The sequence below is a fragment of the Natrix helvetica genome, assembly GCF_964273705.1.
Source record: "Natrix helvetica genome assembly, chromosome: 1".
In the NCBI taxonomy this organism is placed as follows: domain Eukaryota; kingdom Metazoa; phylum Chordata; class Lepidosauria; order Squamata; family Natricidae; genus Natrix; species Natrix helvetica.
In genome coordinates, this window is record NC_138548.1 from 243,573,070 (window position 1) to 243,591,703 (window position 18,634).

At 40.8% G+C, this 18,634-nt stretch overlaps 2 protein-coding genes across 3 annotated transcripts; both read right to left on the reverse strand.

Moving 5' to 3' along the window:
* Positions 1-34: 34 nt before the first annotated feature.
* On the reverse strand, positions 35-5,054 carry DCXR (dicarbonyl and L-xylulose reductase). Its single transcript, XM_081938097.1, has 8 exons — positions 4,886-5,054; positions 4,686-4,783; positions 2,898-3,052; positions 2,223-2,265; positions 1,858-1,957; positions 1,700-1,764; positions 1,093-1,210; positions 35-463 (listed from the first exon to the last, which is right to left on the reverse strand). The coding sequence occupies exons 1-8, from the start codon at positions 4,932-4,934 to the stop codon at positions 360-362; spliced, it is 732 nt and encodes a 243-aa protein (XP_081794223.1). The 5' UTR covers positions 4,935-5,054; the 3' UTR covers positions 35-359.
* A 1,698-nt stretch (positions 5,055-6,752) lies between these two features.
* On the reverse strand, positions 6,753-18,613 carry RFNG (RFNG O-fucosylpeptide 3-beta-N-acetylglucosaminyltransferase). 2 transcript variants are annotated; one of them, XM_081955999.1, is made up of 9 exons: positions 18,475-18,613; positions 15,796-16,461; positions 13,120-13,168; positions 10,929-11,031; positions 10,480-10,633; positions 9,321-9,406; positions 9,070-9,235; positions 7,781-7,866; positions 6,753-7,659 (listed from the first exon to the last, which is right to left on the reverse strand). In XM_081955999.1, exons 2-9 carry the CDS (start codon positions 16,261-16,263, stop codon positions 7,593-7,595), a joined length of 1,179 nt encoding a protein of 392 aa, XP_081812125.1. In that variant the 5' UTR covers positions 16,264-16,461; positions 18,475-18,613; the 3' UTR covers positions 6,753-7,592. The 2 variants fall into 2 exon arrangements, with proteins under 2 accessions (XP_081812125.1, XP_081812124.1); XM_081955998.1 differs by having other exon boundaries at positions 15,796-16,482; positions 18,475-18,612.
* Between the last annotated feature and the right edge of the window lie 21 nt (positions 18,614-18,634).

Sequence of the window (18,634 nt, forward strand, 5' to 3'; positions counted from 1 at the left end):
TTTTGACAGGAATGATGGAATGATGGGGGTTGGGTTAGAGAGAGCTTTGAGGGATTTGGAGACGGGTCCAGTTTTTAATCATCGTGTAGTGATGAGCTGAACACCTCTTATTTTATACAATAAACATTTATCCATAAGTAAGTAGTGTTTTAGAGTCATCGGCTGATGGAAGAACATTTCATCATCCCTCTTCCTGTTAATTGCATTAAAGAAGATAAATTCTTTCTACTACTTTATTGATTTATTCGTATATCAAATTGTTCCATTTCATGATCCTTCTGTATTTTGAAAAGACTAATCTGGATAAATCATGGAGAGTCAGGCTATTCATCCCAAAAGAATTTATCCAACAAGGTTTTCTAGCTGGAGAGGAATCCTCCATCAATGGGCAGTGTGGCACCAGTGGTCATATTGCTTTGGTCGCTCAACAAGAACAGGATGCCATTTACCACATCATCCAGTTCTGTAAAGACAGATTCAGGAAGTTTGGCTGAAAGCAATTGCGAAGGCAATCAAATCTGTTGAAATCTTTCAAAGACAGGAAGGAGTTTCCTATCCTTAAAACCAAATGATACTATCTACTCTTATCCAGTGAGCAATACCCTAACCCTGATAGCTTTTTCTGGCAATTAAATTCAAAAGTTCCTTTTCACAGGAACAGATGTAATATTTTTGTTGTTGTTAAATTGTCTGTAATTGGTGTGATACTGATAACAGAGAAATGAGGTGATATGGTTCCAGGGATAAGTTAAATCTCTGATAGGAAAAGACAAAAATCACCTTTTTCTAAGAAAAACACTTCATTAACTTTAACTAAACTGGCTTAGGGCTTGCTATGTAAGGAATGGGGAGAGCTCTTCTCCAGAAATGCAATCTATTTCAGCTTCACTATCAGAGGCATAGAACAATTGAGAGACTATAGGCCTTGATCAGAAGCTTGTACATTCCAGATGAATAGGCTCTTTAAAGCAGCCACAGCACTGGTGCATGTTTCTCAGTTATTGCTAACCACTTTGCCTCTGTAATAATGTTTCTAGATCCCCAGAGAGCCTCTCTCGTCCTCTGACACAGGATGTTTGTCTCCCAAATTACCTGCAAATTTTCCCAATGGGATGCGGCTAAGCATAGGTCCAGATTTCTGGGGATCACTCCAATTTAGGCGTCCCATGTTGGTCATGACAACTGTAGGGTTCACACAATTTACCCTAATCTTGAAACGCAAAGAAAGGAAATACAGAATGAATGCATGGTTAGACTAAGCACCCAGCAGACACATACTCTGTCTAGAAATGTTGATGGTCTAGAACTCTCATTAATATTGGTAATCTAGAATTATCATCATCCCTCATCACTGGTCATGTTGGTCAAGGTAAAATGGGAGTTGGAATTCAGCAACATTTGAAGGGTCACACGTTATTCATCCCTGCTTTTTGAGGTTACTCTTAAGGAATTGGTTTTTCACTATGAAAACTAACATTTTAATCAGCTGGCTCTCGGTGAAATATATCATTCAGTCTTGCTGAGCCTTCTTCCTTCAAAATAAGGCTCCATTATTATTATTATTATTGCAGTTTTGGTTTATAGTAAGCTCTACACAGTCACCTAATGACAAAATATTTTATTTTTATTTGCTCTTTGCATGTCCTATAGTTATTGCTTCTCCTTCACCTTATCTTTCTCTTCAGGCAGAGGTGCTTACCTTATGGGGGCCTAATTCCAGAGCCATTGACTTTGTCAGCATATCCAAGGCACTCTTGGTTGCACCTTCAGGCAAACAGAAAAAAATAAGTGTATTAAATGCTCCCCTTTCTTCCTCTTCTCCTTGTTTTTCCTTTACTTTCCTATAGTGATACTCACTATAGACAGTGTGATTTAACACAGCCCGTTGGGAAGCCTGGCTTGAAACATTGACAATAACTCCTGGTGCTCCTCTGGCAATCAGTTTCTGGGCAAAAATCTATGACAACACAGAATTTATCAGACATTTATCATTTGCAATTTAATGATATCCAGGGCCTCGGTGTATAAAGTATACAATTAGTATAAAGAGAGTTGCCAAAGCAGTGAGGTGGAGATTTATTTCTGAGCAAATGCACATAGGATGCAACCAGAAATCCAACTTCTTTAAGACCATGATAATCTCCCGTTTGTTAATGGAAGTTTTTTTACTAACTGCTTCTATAGTCCTACATGGTCCTTCCAACATCATGCAGATTTCTCACCTGGGAGACCTGCAGCACAGCCCGAAGGTTGACACTGAAAGATCTATATAAAAGGAAAGTCAGATTAAATACACCAAGAAAAGCCAATTGCAACAAAAGTGGGAAATTGCTAGAAGCCCAAAGTGCAGGGATTGCATACTAAACCCCAAGTCTTCCCCATCCCATCACCAGTCTTGGAAAAACAAAGGAATGATCAGGTTGCTCAAACAAACAAATCTGCACTTTTTTCATCAAGGACAAGGAAAACAATTGTTCTGCAAACTGAACCAAATTAACATCTGAAGCTCGCTTTTTATTCTAGAACAGTGTTTCTCAAACTTGGCGACTTTAAGTCCTGTGGACTTCAACTCCCAGAATTCCCCAGCCAGCTATGCTGGCTGGGGGATTCTGGGAGTTGAAGTCCACAGGACTTAAAGTCGCCAAGTTTGAGAAACACTGTTCTAGAAGAACATTTTATATATATATACCCTTCAAAGTGGAATGGAAAGGACCTCTAAGGTTGAAAATCAGAACCTACAGCAGTGGTTTCTAAAATCGAATTCTCACATCTCCCTTTAGTTACCTGGTAATTGTGGGTCCTGTTTTATTTAAATTTTCAATTTTTTTACATCTTTTCTTTGGCCTGGATTATTTCTTCGTTTGCTTACTTGCTTTCCACCACCTCCCCTTGATTACCTGTCAAAGGCCTCCTTGGAAACCTGTAAGAATGGCTGCAAAACTGCTACAGCAGCATTATTCACTAACAAATCAATATCTTCCACTGTGCTTAGTGCAGCTTCTGTAGCTTCCCAGTCTGCGAGGTCAACACACAATGTCTGGATGCCAGGGCACTGAGGATAGAAGCAACATTAAGGAACACGGGGATTGATGCTGATTATAAAGCAAGGGTGTTAGGACTGCTAGTTTCAAGTGACTTTTTCTTACAAAGTATACAAAATAAATTTTACCAGGACAGAATACTGATTTCAAACAAAGGTCCAAGGAGATGTAATTCCTTCATTAAGCTTGAACTGCAAGGATATTTTCATACAACATTCCAGTTTTGTTTTTGACAGTCAAAAAGAATAATTTAGACATCTGCAATTCTAATTAGATTCTCTATCCTGCGATAATCACCTAATTTTTTTTTAAAAAAATATGCCCTTGAAACATGTTTTACACTATGTGAAGAATGTCCCAAGAATGGCAGATGAGTTCATTTGGTACAAAGTACATTTTCCCTTTTCATCGCAATTCTGTGAGAAAATGATGAGAAATGCAGTAAATAGCTTATTTTTAAATTGGTGCTGTTCTGGGGACATAGATTGCAGGTGGCTTATCTGATAGTGGTAGCTTTTCAATGACACTCTAGCAAGCCAGGCACAATATTTTAATCTATAAAACCCAGGCATTTCCAGATTAGGTCAAGTCATTTTATTCCCCTTCTATGCCAGACAAATGCAGAAAACAGGGTGGAAATTAATTTACTCTTTTGCCTTTCAGTATAGCCTAAAGGCTAGAACAGCTGGTGAAAAAATGGGAACACCCCTGAAGGTTTTTCTGTGACCTTGCTAGGACTACTACTGATTTTGTCTTTAAAGTATTTCAAATGTTTGGGTAAAGGGCAAAGGGAAGGAAGGGAGCAATTTTAATGGAAGAATTCTTTATTTCTTCAGCAGCTAGTGGCACTGGATACTCTGATTAATTGGTTACCTTGAGGCATGATAAATATGTAGTAGAAAGACAGGGTGGAATGTCTACTTTTGCAATGGTCAAAATCACAACCCATGCACTTAGCACACCTGCGTGGTGAAATGTAGTAGTATCTGCTGACCATTCTATTGCAGATCTGCCTCAAATAGTTGAGATCTGTCACGTATATAGGGACTCTTCAGGCATGTATAGGAACATGCATCTGGCATATACAAGGACTTTTCTTTTTGAGGGTGGGCTAACAAAAATAGGATGCAATTGGAGTGTAGCTCCACTCACAGAAATGAACAAGCTTGAGGTAATAAGGGCCCTACAGAATGAAATTCAAGGTTTATCTAGAGCGGTGATTCTCAAAGTATGGTTTACCATACTCTTTCAGGGGGATGGCGGAGTATTTTATAAATAAATATTTTTAACATTTCTCGGTTTTAATTTCTAACATACTACACAGCAGTGATATAACCCACACACATCAAAGCTTTTGGGTGTCCTCAATCACTTTTTAAAAATCAAAGAGACCCCTAGGCTAAAACCTTTGAGAACCGATCTAGTCCTATATGTAGAGACCCCAGTGGAAAAGCTGCCTCGTATTTCTGTCTCCCAGAAGCAAAGCCTTCCTCTGAGCGAGAGGCAACCACCCAGGCATGAACCTCCTGGAAGAGAGGATGTCTCTTCGACCAGAGGAAAAGCGAGGGTCGGGCCAAGCAGAAGCCAAAGGAGATCCACAACTGGGCACAGAGGCTGAGCAGGCAGGAGCCACGCTGCCTCTACCTCTTCTTGCAGGCTCTCGAGATCTGTCTGGGTCCGGCTCACCGCCACCACCTGGGCCCCCGCTTGGCTCAGCCGTACTGCCGCAGCCCTGCCGATCCCTGCAAAGGGGAGCACAACGTTGTTGCACCGGCACCAATGCGGCGGGGCTCGTCCCCGAAGCGCCAGGGTTGCTCCAGCGGCGCGGCCCCCGGGGACGCTACCTTTGCCTGCACCCGTCACCAAAGCGCGATGGCCAAAGAAGCGCTCCATCTTCCGCGGCGGCTGAACTTCCAATAGGCGCTGGAGGCAGCGCTGGAAGGGAAGAGGCGGCGCCCGAAGGGGCTTCCACAAGGGGGAAGGAGGTCCTCCCGCCGCCGCCCCTTTCGCCTTCTGTTAAGCCCTCCCGGCTCCCGAGTGTCGCGTTTGCAGTCCCGCCTGAGGACGCGCCTCCCCTATCTCCCCGTTTCGGGTCTATCGGGAGCGCCCGAGTCCGGTTTCTGGCATCCTTCGGGGCACCGGGTGTAAAACCGCATCTGGGCGACCGCTCCTTTGTCTGAAGGGGAGGTTCTTGGTTCTTTGTGTCGCCATGTTTTTTTTTCTGGAGGAATCAAGAGTTTTTGTGGTGTGGATCCCTGTGAGAAAAACGGAGACCTGCAAGGCTTCTTAGAGTTTATGACACGAGCGCATTGCAGGCTGATCAATACAATAGTTAGGGTAGGGAGGTGGTTGAGAGAAAGAAATTGTAATATAATTTTTAATATAGTTCCGTTTTTATTACACTAGTTAGTTTCTGATAATCACCAAACGCAGAGCAGTAAATGTTTTTCCCTCCTAGTCACGGTGTAAAAGAGACAGTATTTAATTCCGGAGGCAATAAGCAGTAGAAATTCAACAATACAGAATGAACAATTTTATGTGGCACCTCGGTTGATACTTCAGCAAAATAGCACTTAGACTTATATATCACTTCACGGTGCTTTGAAGCTGCAGTCTCCAACCTTTTGTGCTTTGGGGGCAGGGAGGGGATGGTTCTGTGTGAGTGGCAGGTGAACGTGCACAAATGGAGCTGCACATGCAAGTGGAGATACGTGTGTGCGTGCTTGCCTGCCATATCTGCGGGCCTGTTCTGAATGGACTACGGCCTGGTAGTGGGCCACAGCCCAAGGGTTGGGTGTCCCTATTTTACAGCATCACAGCGTCTCTGAGTACAGTATCGGCATATTGCCCCAAACAATCTGGGTCTTCATTTTATTGACCTTGACAGGTCAGGATTGAACTGCTGGCAGTCGGCAGAATTAGCCTACAGTACTTCTAACCACTGCCATCTAACATCAGGACCCTATTAATATTCCAATCATCATCATCATCATCATCTCCTTTTAATGAGGCTATAATCCCTTTCAGGGTGGAATCTGGGCAACTGAAGAGAACTGAGTATTTACTGACCGGATGCCCTTCCTGTCACCAATGTGGAGTTATATTCAGCAGATATATTCTCATCATGTCCAGAGAGAAATACCTACCTCTACCTAGGATTGAACTCACAGCCTCCTGATTGTTGGATGAGAGCTCCACCAGTAGGCCACCACACCACTCTCATTAATATTCCAGTAATAATATATTAATATAATTTAATGATGTTAATAATTTAATAACTTCTTGTCACTTGTCAAAGCTGTATCCTGACCAATTCAATTCTTTGTAGCAGATGAATGTGCATTAAAATCAAGCTTCCATCTATAGTTAAGTTAGTTTTAAATATAACAATCTTGGTTTCAACTTTTACATTTTTCTGTGCCTCGACTTGATGGCAAATACTTGGCTTCTATTTTGGATTCTTCTGTCAAACTAAAATGTCCATCAGCTGTATCAGGAATGCCCAGCAGAGACAACAATACATGCAACTATTCTCCAAAATGAGTTGTCAGTAGTGTTACATTTTTCATCAGGTGGTGCTCACAATCAGAACTGTTCTGGAGCTTACAGAATACCAGATAGATCAGACAATCCAGCACAGCCTGGATTGGGTCATAAAAGCTTTTTGATTAATGCTGCTATATTTACAAGAAGGATTCTGTACAATAGTAGTGACTCAGAAATATCTTTTATTAAGTGACTAAGTTGATCATGGAACCAGTGGAAAACCCTCAAAAAACCCCTCATGATCTATCCTTTTACAAATACATTTGCTAAAAGATCCAATCTACTGGGTGTTGGATGTATCACTTCAGGAAGTCTAGATGCAATATGTAAGATTCAGATGATGGTCCAGCCAACAGAAATATCTGTTTCAATATTTTGAAACAATTAGTGGTTAGAAAATATTGAAGACCAATCACTTGGGACTTGACTGTAACAGTGGAGAACTTCTGAAAAGGTAAGAAGGAAAGCAAACTTTAAAGGGCCATGAAGGAAAGAGATTCTGGTACTGCATGGAGCAGAGAGGTTGCTAGGGATTAGCTTGTCTTATATTCAACCTGTAAGAGACAATATTTCTAACATTTCCACTGTGGTTCCACAGGAATACAGTTGGTAAAGCAGAATTAACAAAAATACTTTGATTATACTGCCTTCCCAAATAAGAACACTTGTTCTAATAAAAACAAAAAAGCTATGCTCTGCTCCAAACATTTCTATAAATCTCTTTTTATCAGCCATGTTGCTACAGTGCCAGACTGCAGCTTTACATTGAAATTGTATTCCTACAATGTGGGAAGGATTATGGCTCAGCAAGGATATATTTAAGACCCCAAAAGAAACATTGCAGATATTATTTATAATGTGCCCCAGTCCAAAGTTCTCAAGTATTATTTTGAAGAGTGGCTGGTTCATCTGGGACTTGCTTTGTCTGTCTTCTTCCTCCGATATATAGCTCTGGCTATTCATTTAAAGAAAGCTGCGTAAGAGATTCACAGGAAAGGTAAAATGTCATTTCACTATTACGGTAGGACACCACAGTGTTTCAGGGTAGAGGAGGCAGTGAACAGATTTGAACCTGCAAAGAATAAGGTAAGTTATAAATACTGCAAATAAATTACCTGGCTATTTTCAGTTTTCATGTTAGAATGTCTTAACTGAACAAGTAAGTTAGGGGATTTAAGACATAATGTACACACCGAGTTGGATCTTGTTGTATACTGAATATTTCACCCACACTGACAACATTGCGTTTATTCTCAGGGCCACCATAACTCAAGGTAACCTAGAAAAAAACACACATAACCCACATATTCAAAATGGCACTTGTTAGAAAGAATTTTAAAAATTGGAACATACTCAAGTCCTAAAATTGGGTTCTACAGTTGGTATAATTACTTAACAGGGATTGGAAATACAGGTGAAACTCAAAAAATTAGAATACCGTGCAAAAGTTCATTTATTTCAGTAATGCAACTTAAAAGGTGAAACTAAAATATGAGATAAGACTCATTACATGCAAAGCAAGATAGTTCAAGCTGTGATGGGTCATAATTGTGATGATTATGGCGTACAGCTCATGAAAACCCCAAATCCACCATCTCAGAAAATTAGAATATGACATGCAATCAATAAAACAAGGATTGTACATAGAACAATATCGGACCTCTGAAAAGTATAAGCATGCATATGTACTCAGTACTTGGTTTGGGCCCCTTTTGTAGCAATTACTGCCTCAATGCGGCGTGGCATGGAAGCTATCAGCCTGTGGCACTGCTGAGGTGTTATGGAAGACCAGGATGCTTCAATAGTGGCCTTCAGCTCTTCTGCATTGTTCTCTCTCGTGCCTCTCATCTTTCGCTTGGCAATGCCCCATAGATTCTCTATGGGGTTCAGGTCAGGCGAGTTTGCTTGCCAATCAAGCACAGTAATCCCACAGTTATTGAACCAGGTTTTGGTGCTTTTGGTAGTGTGGGCAGCTGGAAAATGAAGTCAGCATCCCCATAAAGCTTGTCTGCGGAAGGAAGCATGAAGTGCTCCAACATCTCCTGGTAGACAGCTGCGTTGACCCTGTCTTAATGAAGCACAGTGGTCCAAAGTCCTCTTCTGATGAGAGCAACTTTTGCCAAAAGCACTAAAACCTGATTCAATGACCGTGGGATTACTGGCAATTCGACACTGACATTTAACTTCTTTCCCAATTGTTTTGGCTTCAAAACCTAGCCTTCGCCTCAACAATAATTTAAGAGCAAGTCTTATTTTTTAAGTTTACTTTGAAAATGCCCATCGTTTCCTCTCCTTGTTTTTCCCATCACCATGAGAAAAATTCACAAAAGGCTTTTGTATTTTGTTTGTACTAAATCAGTACTGTCGCAGATGACCAACTTGTAGTAGTCTCAGTAAGAAACTCCCATGAAACAGACCCTTTTAAGGAAGAAAGGGGGCTGGGGAGAAGCATCTGCTTAGTTTAGAGGAGAGTTGTCCTTACTTGTCTGAGTGCAGCTCTACCACGCAGCCGCTGTAGGTTTTCCAGATGAGAGTGGAATAAAGGGCTGTGCAACAGTTTCACTTCCAAGAGCCCCTCAATGATGTAGCCAATGGTGCAATCATCAGGGAGGCGAATTCTCTCTGCGGTGCTGATGAAGCTGCCAAGGCTGCCAAAAGCAAAAGTCAAGGAATGAATCTGTCCTTAGTTCTATTTGAGCCACAGGTGGGAGCAAGCCTTCCAACTGCACCTACCTAGCCCATGGGCTCATCTTGAGGGCCAGGCCTCTGCTGATGCAAAATCCAGCACCACCTGTGGCAAACCAGAATTTTGTAGTGGTCTAGCAAAATAAACAAGAGACAAGTTAGAACGGCTGACTATTTTGTGATCAATTGGACGTTATCAATTCTATTTGACCATTAGAAAGCCTCAGAAAATTGTTGGCGCTTCGGGAAACCAATCTTAAATCAAATTTGAATTTAAAGAAACACACCAGCTCTGGACTTTCTCTGCGTACAACTAATTCTTCATATAGCTTCAATAAAATTGGTTCAATCAGATTTATGGAAGGAAACATGTATAGAATTGTAATCGTACGCCATATAATATGTAATACCATATTCTATGGCTGTAGAACAAAATAATCACTACAATTAATTACAGATAGACAGCCAAGTGTAAGTAAAGGAATGAAAACACAACTGTATCTATAAATTCAAAGTTGAATTTTGCAATTTGTTTTAAAATGTGAAAATCTGTATATTTCTTATTTCACATGAAGAAGCTTAGATCTTTTAATTTCTTTTAAAAAATAATCTTTCATGTGTTCTGTATTCTGAAGTGTTGGAAATTTACAAATATATGTTCCTATAAGTTGCATAATTGCCTAATTATTGCAAATAAAGCTTTCAATTTTATTAGCCTGCTATATTAGCAGTGAAGGATGGAGAATTTAATCTAAGCCAAAAAGACTGAACTGCCCTCCTCTAGTGATTTTTCTGGTGTTCCTGCTGGATATCATTCTTCTTCCATCGGTTTACTCATTTTGGCCTGCAAGACATACAAGTAATCCTCACCTAATAACCCTAAATTGGACAGGCAGCTACACTGCTAAGTGGACCCTAAGTGGGAAATCACATGACCGTGATTTTGCTTTCTGGCTGGAGACAAGACTAGTCAGTTTCCCAGCAGTCAATTCAGTACAACAAAAGAAGCAATGGTAATCTGAAATAATAGCATCTGCAAAAATCAACTTCAAGCCATGCCTCTAAGAAAAGTGTTGCCCTCTCCCATGCTGGTGGGCTAGAAAAATAACAAAGTAGGGTGTGAATTCCAGATGAAAGTAAACATGCAAGACTATAAAAATCTGCTTTTTTCAGTTCATGAAAACCAACAGTGAAAGAATCTGCTCACTGATCCATCATTCCGGAGATAGTCTGCTGCTTCAATTGGATGGTCCAGACTTGGTCTTCCTAAATATATATCTTGGCTGTGTGAAAAAGCAGATAAAAGACTCCGGAGACTCTTCAAATTCACATAGTTGTCATCGTCTACATGACAAAACCACCTGCAGAAAATTCAGAAAAGAAAATTGCATTGGAGGTCATAACAAAAATATAACAAAGCTCTCTTGGAAGAAGATCTAATTTTTCATATCTATGCATTGTTGACAATACAAATGACATAATTAAAATGTAAGGGAATGGAGAGAGAACAAATGGAGAACATCTTTTTAACTACATAAAATTAGATCAAACACAACATTCTCCTATTTTATCTGCTGATCAAAAGAACAGCAGATACTAATTGATGAAGCCAAAAGAGCAATGAAATTAACTATGAAACAAGTGATTTCCACTTACTTTTGCCCAGACTCTAGAAATTTATCATATTCCACTGACATCTTGCAGCAGAGAGCTTGGCGGGTGTGAACAGCTGAGCAATTGGTATTAATCACATGATCCCCTATAAAATAAAATTGATTGTAAAGGAACAAGCTATGCAGTTTCTGAAAGCAAATATAATCATATTCATATTTGAAGAAGAGCCACGAATATTACATCACATCTACTGTTCTATGCCGCTCAGAGTTGCCTTTGGTGAGATCGGCAGCTATGTAAATTTGATTCATAAATTAATAAGCATCCAGTGCTAGCTGTGAAGGATCTAGACTGTGGAGCAAACAATGTCATGCTATAAGAATATGAAATGGAAAACGCAAATGGGCAAGCATGATAGTTTTACTTAATGCTTCTGAAGTTTTCACCAGGAATGTAAGAAAATTATTGTATCATTTAATAGTGTTATAGTATTTTTTGCAATTCCATGTTCCACAACCATAAAGCTGCAACATATATTACATTGATCACTGCAAGCACTACTTATCATTACTGTTTCTGGAACATTAACAGTCTGAAGGAATTTAAAGATATAAGCATTCAATTTTCAATTCAATTTCAATTTATTAGCGCTTATAGACCGCCCCCTCTCCCAAAAGGGACTCGGGGCGGTGTACAGTCCATGTCAAAGAACACAATTAAAACAGTTAAATTTACTACATGGGGAATATATATATACAAATATAAAATGCATGGATGGATAAGAGGAGGATAAAAGATGTGCAGGACTGTATTGCTAATAAATAATTAAAATAAACAGACATTAAGATCCCAATACCCAATAAAATTAAGACTATAGAATAATACCCTTAAAAACCAGTAAAATATAAATGCCAGGAGATAGGTGTTGAAATTATGCCAGGCCAGCCAGTCGAAACAGGTGAGTCTTTAGTTTCTGCCGGAAGGAGCGGAAGTCGGTGGTGGTTCTAATGTCGGGGGGGAGGTCATTCCAGAGGGTTGGGCCCATCACAGAGAAGGCCCTACTCCTTGGCGTCGCCCGCTGGCATTGCCTGGCGGACGGCACCAGGAGAAGCCCCTCTCTGTGAGAGCGAATTGGCCGCAGGGATGTATGTGGGAGGACGCGATCCCGCAGGTAACTGGGCCCTATGCCATGGAGCGCTTTAAAGATGGTAGTCAAAACCTTGAAACGCACCCGAAAGACCACAGGCAGCCAGTGCAGCTCACGCAGGAGCGGTGTCACATGGGAATACCTGGTACTCCCCATGACCGCCCGCGCGGCTGCGTTCTGGACTAGCTGCAGTCTTCGGGCGCGTCCCAAGGGAAGCCCCATGTAGAGGCATCAATGTAAAATTCTCAATGGAGGCAAATAAGGAAGCATTTCAAAAAGAAAATAATCTTTTTCTACCCAGAAATGGAAATAACTCTGTATAACGTCATAAACAGCAAGTGCATTCTGGACAGCATCTATCCCTTGTTTCTCAGGACAGGAACTGATTCCGGTACTCCTCAAGACAATGACTCAGCTGGGGATCTTCTTTTTGCAAAGCAGATTATACAATTACAGAACAACAGAGTTGGAAGGGTCTTCTAGTCCAACCCTCTGCTTAGGCAGGAAACCCTATTAAGAACCACGGTGGCGCAATGGTTAGAATGCAGTATTGCAGCCTACTTCTGCTGACTGCTGGCTGCCAGCAATTTGGCAGTTCGGGTCTCACCAGCTGAAGGTTGACTCAGCCTCCCATCCTTCCAAGGTTGGTAAAATGAGGACCCATATTGCTGGGGGCAATAGGCTGACTCTGTAAACTGCTTAGAGAGGGCTGTAAAGCACTGTGAAGCAGCATATAAGTCTAAGTGCTATTGCTATACCGTTCCAGACAAATGGCTATCCAACATCTTCTTAAAGACTTCCAGTGTTGGGGCATTCACAATTTCTGGAGGCAAGCTGTTCCACTGATTAATTGTTCTGTCAGGAAATTTCTCCTCAGTTTTAAGTTGCTTCTCTCCTTGATTAGTTTCCACCCACTGCTTCTTGTTCTACCCTCAGTTGCCTTGGAGAATAGTTTGACTCCCTCTTCTTTGTGGCAACCCCTGAGATATTGAACTATATAATCCCTACTCTAAAAAGATAAGTGACTGGTAAGAGTAATTCATATCTTATTTTAAATATAAATCTGGAAAGTGAGTAATAATTTACCTGCTCTAAGATGCAGCTCATGATCTTCCCCGTCTGTGAATACAAACGTCTATAAAAGATACATATCAAGAATTATTGATCTGAAGATTTCAGAGTAATGTTATTGTTCATTTCAGTCAGAATATTACAGGTGAAACTCAAAAAATTAGAATATCGTTCAAAAGTTCATTTATTTCAGTAATGCAACTTAAAAGGTGAAACTAATATATGAGATAGACTCATTACATGCAAAGCAAGATAGTTCAAGCCATGATTTGTCACAATTGTGATGATTATGGCTTACAGCTCATGAAAACCCCAAATCCACAATCTCAGAAAATTAGAATATTACATGCAATCAATAAAACAAGGATTGTACATAGAACAATATCGGACCTCTGAAAAGTATAAGCATGCATATGTAGTCAGTACTTGGTTTGGGCCCCTTTTGCAGCAGTTACTGCCTCAATGCAGCGTGGCATGGAAGCTATCAGCCTGTGGCACTGCTGAGGTGTTATGGAAGACCAGGATGCTTCAATAGCGGCCTTCAGCTCTTCTGCATTGTTCGGTCTCATGTCTCTCATCTTTCTCTTGGCAATGCTCCATAGATTCTCTATGGGGTTCAGGTCAGGCGAGTTTGCTGGCCAATCAAGCACAGTAATCCCACAGTCATTGAACCAGGTTTTGGTGCTTTTGGCAGTGTGGGCAGGTGCAAAGTCCTGCTGGAAAATGAAGTCAACATCCCCATAAAGCTCGTCTGCGGTAGGAAGCATGAAGTGCTCCAAAATCTCCTGGTAGACGGCTGCGTTGACCCTGGTCTTAATGAAGCACAGTGATCCAAAGTCTTGTTGCTCAGTAGTCCAAAGTCCTCTTTTCTGATGAGAGCAACTTTTGCATCTCATTTGGAAACCAAGGACCCAGAGTATGGAGGAAGAATAGAGAGGCCAATCAAGCACAGTAATCCAACGGTCATTGAACCAGGTTTTGGTGCTTTTGGCATAAGTTGCTCTCATCAGAAAAGAGGACAGAAATGAAGGATGCTGACTTCATTTTCCAGCTGCCCACACTGCCAAAGGAACCAAAACCTGGTTCAATGACGGTGGGATTACTGTGCTTGATTGGCCAGCAAACTCACCTGACCTGAACCCCATTGAGAATCTATGGGACATTGTCAAGAGAAAGATGAGAGACATGACACCGAACAATGCAGAAGAGCTGAAGGCTGCTATTGAAGCATCCTGGTCTTCCATAACACCTCAGGCTGATAGCTTCCATGCCATGCTGCATTGAGGCAGTAATTGCTGCAAAAGGGGCCCAAACCAAGTACTGAGTACATATGCATGCTTCTACTTTTCAGAGGTCCAATATTGTTCTATGTACAATCCTTGTTTTATTGATTGCATGTCATATTCTAATTTTCTGAGATGGTGGATTTGGGGTTTTCATGAGCTGTACACCATAATCATCACAATTATGACAAATCACGGCTTGAACTATCTTGCTTTGCATGTAATGAGTATCTCATATTTTAGTTTCACCTTTTAAGTTGCATTACTGAAATAAATGAACTTTTGCACGATATTCTAATTTTTCAAGTTTCACCTGTATATTGGTTCCTCACAGCCTCAAACCAAAAAAGGTCTCTTCCTCCCCCCTTATTATAGGTTTCAGGAATGTTAAGCACATTATCTGATAGGCCAGTGGCCCCCAATCTTTTGGGTGCCAGGGACCGGTTCCACGGAGAGAGGCTTTTTCGCAGACCACAGGGGGCGCAGTTTTATGTACTGCCTGCATCCCGCACATGTGCGGATGGGGGCTTTGCTGGTTTGCACGGCCAGGTTTCTGGCGTGCCGCAGACGGTCCACAGGCTGAGGATTGGGGACTCCTGCAATAGGCAGAAAGGAAACCAAATATATGGTGTAATATGGTACAAGAAGCAGTCGTGTCATTCTTATTTTTAACTCAGCAAAATCCCAACCAACCAAGGTTAAGGGTTTCATAGCTAGTTTGGTTTAGTGGTTAAGGCACCAGACAAGAAACTAGGAGATGTCAATCTAATCCTATTTTAGGGATGAAAGCCAGCTGGGTGACCTTGAGCCAGTTACACTGTTTCAGCCCAATTCACCCCGCAGGGTTATTTAGGAAGAAAGAGAATTAGGAATGTTCATCGCCTTGAGTCATTTGTAAAAATAATAAAGATGGGATAAAAATAAAAATATTCTCAATTGAATCATTGTATAACTACCATAAATAGCCAAATATGATTTACTTTCATGCAGAAAAACATGTCAGAATCAGCATGCATGCATAACTGATCTGATGCATGGTGAATCTGCAGAGTTGCTTCACTAGGAACAAGGGACGGGGCTAGCTTGAATAGCTCGATTTCTGCAATGTATTATTTACTCGTGCCAGGAATTCCCTGTAATGGAGAGCTTCTAGAACTCTAATGTCTTTGGGGAAAGGATGATATAAGTAGATAAAATTATCATTTTTACTTTAATTGAATGATTTAACTTCAACTATTGTGCTATCATAAGAAAATAAGCAAATCATTTGTTTCCAACACTGTAATGGTAAAAAGACATTATGTTTAACCTTTAAAAAATGTTTTAACGTGCATCTTTATACATAAAATGTTAATAATAAATATCACTAACAAAATAACATACGGTAACTATTAAATAGTGTTCTTACCTGACCTTTGGCCTGAGATATCCATGTTTGGAAGAGCAAGTTTAGCCTTGTTTTATGATATTTCCTTGTGGTTTTCACAGCAATAAAAATATCTTTCAAATCCAACTTTTCCTTATCAGAGACCTCAGCAGAATCCATATGTATCACATTGTGTGGCCTTTCATTTATCCTTCCATTAGCTTTCAGATGGGATCCACCAGTGTCTGTGACATAATGATTCCATTTTTCTAGTAGGTTTTCTTTTGTTAAGATCTCAGTATCCAAAGGATTGGGGGAATTGAACTCCACTTGCTGAAGTGGGGTATCATTCTTGTTGAAAGTATTAAAAACAAGAGATGGATGCGGCTGAGGATAGATCTTAAATCTCCAACTGGATTGGAATTTGGGAATTAGCAAGAGGAGAACTGTGCAAGTGATAATGGAGAGCAGGAAGCCTATCTTACTGAGCCTAATGCAAGAGAAGCTCATTCTTCAGCCCCTAAGGGCATTTGCCATCTTGTAAAACTGGGATATCACTTCCCAGTGAAGATGAAGCCTTTGAAGTGAAGCCCAATTGTGTAAAAATTATTGAAGCTGTGGGACTTTTATAGCCATACAGTATCATCTTTGTGGCATTCAATCATTAGGGGTTGATTTCTTTGTATACCGGGGCCTGGATTTGTCATCCTAAAACACAGAATTTGTAACCTGTTACATGAGAGACAAAAACAAACAAACAAAGAAACAAACTTGAATGTTTTAAGTAACCTTGAGATAAGAATCAAAGTGCCTTATAACCATCAAAGAGATTGTTACTGTGGACTAACATGTGAATATATTAAACTGCTTTATACAGAATCATAACTGATCTCCTTGTTCTAGTATTACTGTGACCGACAGCAGTTCCCAGGTCTTTCCAATTATCTGCTTTTGTTTTGGTTAGAACTTTAATGTGTAGGATATTGTTGAAACTCTATTACAACAGAAAAACTGGATATTATGCAAAAAACTGAATGCATTTTAGAGCTTTATGTGCATTATTAATGAAAATAACCTTAAATAACATTTAGGAAACATGCTGAAAGAAAGGGAAATATAATTGAAAAAGAATCTGTTATGTCTGTGAGTTTCTGTTACTTGTTCTATTGATTTAAGCCTACTTAAAAAGGGGTCTACAATATCTAATTATTATATATAATCTATATATACAATCTACAACAGGGATGTCAAACTCATGTGATCATGTCATGTGACATATCGTGACTTTTTCCTCTTTGCTAAATCGGGGTGGGTGTAGCCAGCCTGTGACGCATCTGGCTCGCGGCTTGACATCCCTATCTACTTAAAAACTTAGTAGAAACTTCCTCCCGCAAAATAAGGAAATAAACTTAATTACATTTTTTGGGTGATTAGGCTTATTTTGGGGAAATAAGTGAAACCAAATTAATAATTGAAGTTAGATGGTTTATTCAAGAGAAGAAAAAAGACAGAAATTTTCTGTCTAGAAACATGCATCGTGAATGATATACTGTTAGACCACATACCTACCATTAGTGGATGTTGTTGAATTAAGCAATGGAGAATATATTTTCCTAACACCTAATTTTTCTTCTTGATGCTCTCCCTTTTCTTATTCACGTTATCTCTTTTTTCCCATCTGGCAGACTTCCAGAAAAACCAGATCAACCTTGCATAACCTCTTAATTAAGTGTTTGCAAATCGCTTTTGAAATAAGGCCAAAAAGTGCATGAAATTAAGGCAAGAACCACATTGGCCACCGCCCCTGCTTTATATTATAAGGGTTGTGAAATACACTGTAAAATTGCAGTCCATTCTGCACAGAATCAGATGCATTAAATCAAATGTGTTTAGGAAACCCCAATAGCACAAACAAGTGAAATTTACAGATTTGATTTTTAAGTGTATTGGTGCTTTTGGTAAAGAAATCTTCAGAGCATCCTTCCTCGCCCCAGAATATGTCAAATGAGATCATTCCAGTAAATAAGCAAAACGTATAACATATATTCCAAGCGATATTTGTATTTTTTGGAAAATGACAACTGCTTCCCCCATGAACTGCTTTTTGTTGACAAGAAGCAATGGGTGGAAACTAATCAAGGAGAGAAGCAACTTAGAAATTTCCTGGCAGTTAGAACAATTAATCAGTGAAACAGCTTGCCTCCAAAAGTTGTGAATGCTCCAACACTGGAAATTTTTAAGAAGAGATTGAACAACCATTTGTCTGAAATGGTAGAGGGTTTCCTGCCTGAGCAGGGGGTTGGACTAGAAGACCTCCAAGGTCCCTTCCAATTCCGTTATTCTATTCTAAAGGAGGGTAGTGACATTGCTACAGGTTGCTATAATCCTGAGTAAGAATTTATTCTTAAATAAACTTAGATAGGATTGCCGTCTCAAAATCATTTTTAGGTCAACTGTCATTTCAAGCAGATTAAAGCGGACACATTTAGAAAGAAGTCATCGGGATCGCCCGAGCTTCCGTGCGGGGCTTCTCTGGGGACCGGGCGACCCAAAGCGGTTGCCTCGACTCCTCACCATGGCAACAGGCACGCACGCACGCACACGCACACCTTGACTCCCACTCCTCTCCTTCCTCCCCCCTCCCTCCCGCGCCCCGTGAGAACGCTATGGGAATTCCACCCCTCCCGCTGCCCGCCAGAGCGAGGGTTTCTGGGCACTTACCGGCAGGGCCGGCTCCGCTCCCGCTGGCGGCGGAAGAAGCCGGGCCGGGCGCTGGACTCTCGTGGCGCTCGCCGACCCAGGCTACGAGCCCTCGCCGAGCCGAATCAAGCGGACACCGGGAGGGGGGTGAGGGGAGGCGGGGAAGAGGGCGGTCGGGGAA

Excerpts from the sequence above, each read along its gene's own strand:
- DCXR (XM_081938097.1), bottom strand. The coding sequence starts at position 4,934 with ATGGAGCGCTTCTTTGGCCATCGCGCTTTGGTGACGGGTGCAGGCAAA. Across the intron at positions 1,211-1,699 it reads TGGAATTAGGCCCCCATAAG|ATTAGGGTAAATTGTGTGAA; the intron begins GTAAGCACCTCT and ends TTGCGTTTCAAG. Across the intron at positions 464-1,092 it reads CCCATTGGGAAAATTTGCAG|AACTGGATGATGTGGTAAAT; the intron begins GTAATTTGGGAG and ends CTGTCTTTACAG.
- RFNG (XM_081955999.1), bottom strand. The coding sequence starts at position 16,263 with ATGAGCTTCTCTTGCATTAGGCTCAGTAAGATAGGCTTCCTGCTCTCC. Across the intron at positions 9,236-9,320 it reads AAGATGAGCCCATGGGCTAG|CCTTGGCAGCTTCATCAGCA; the intron begins GTAGGTGCAGTT and ends TGCTTTTGGCAG. Across the intron at positions 7,867-9,069 it reads GTAGAGCTGCACTCAGACAA|GTTACCTTGAGTTATGGTGG; the intron begins GTAAGGACAACT and ends GTTTTTTTCTAG.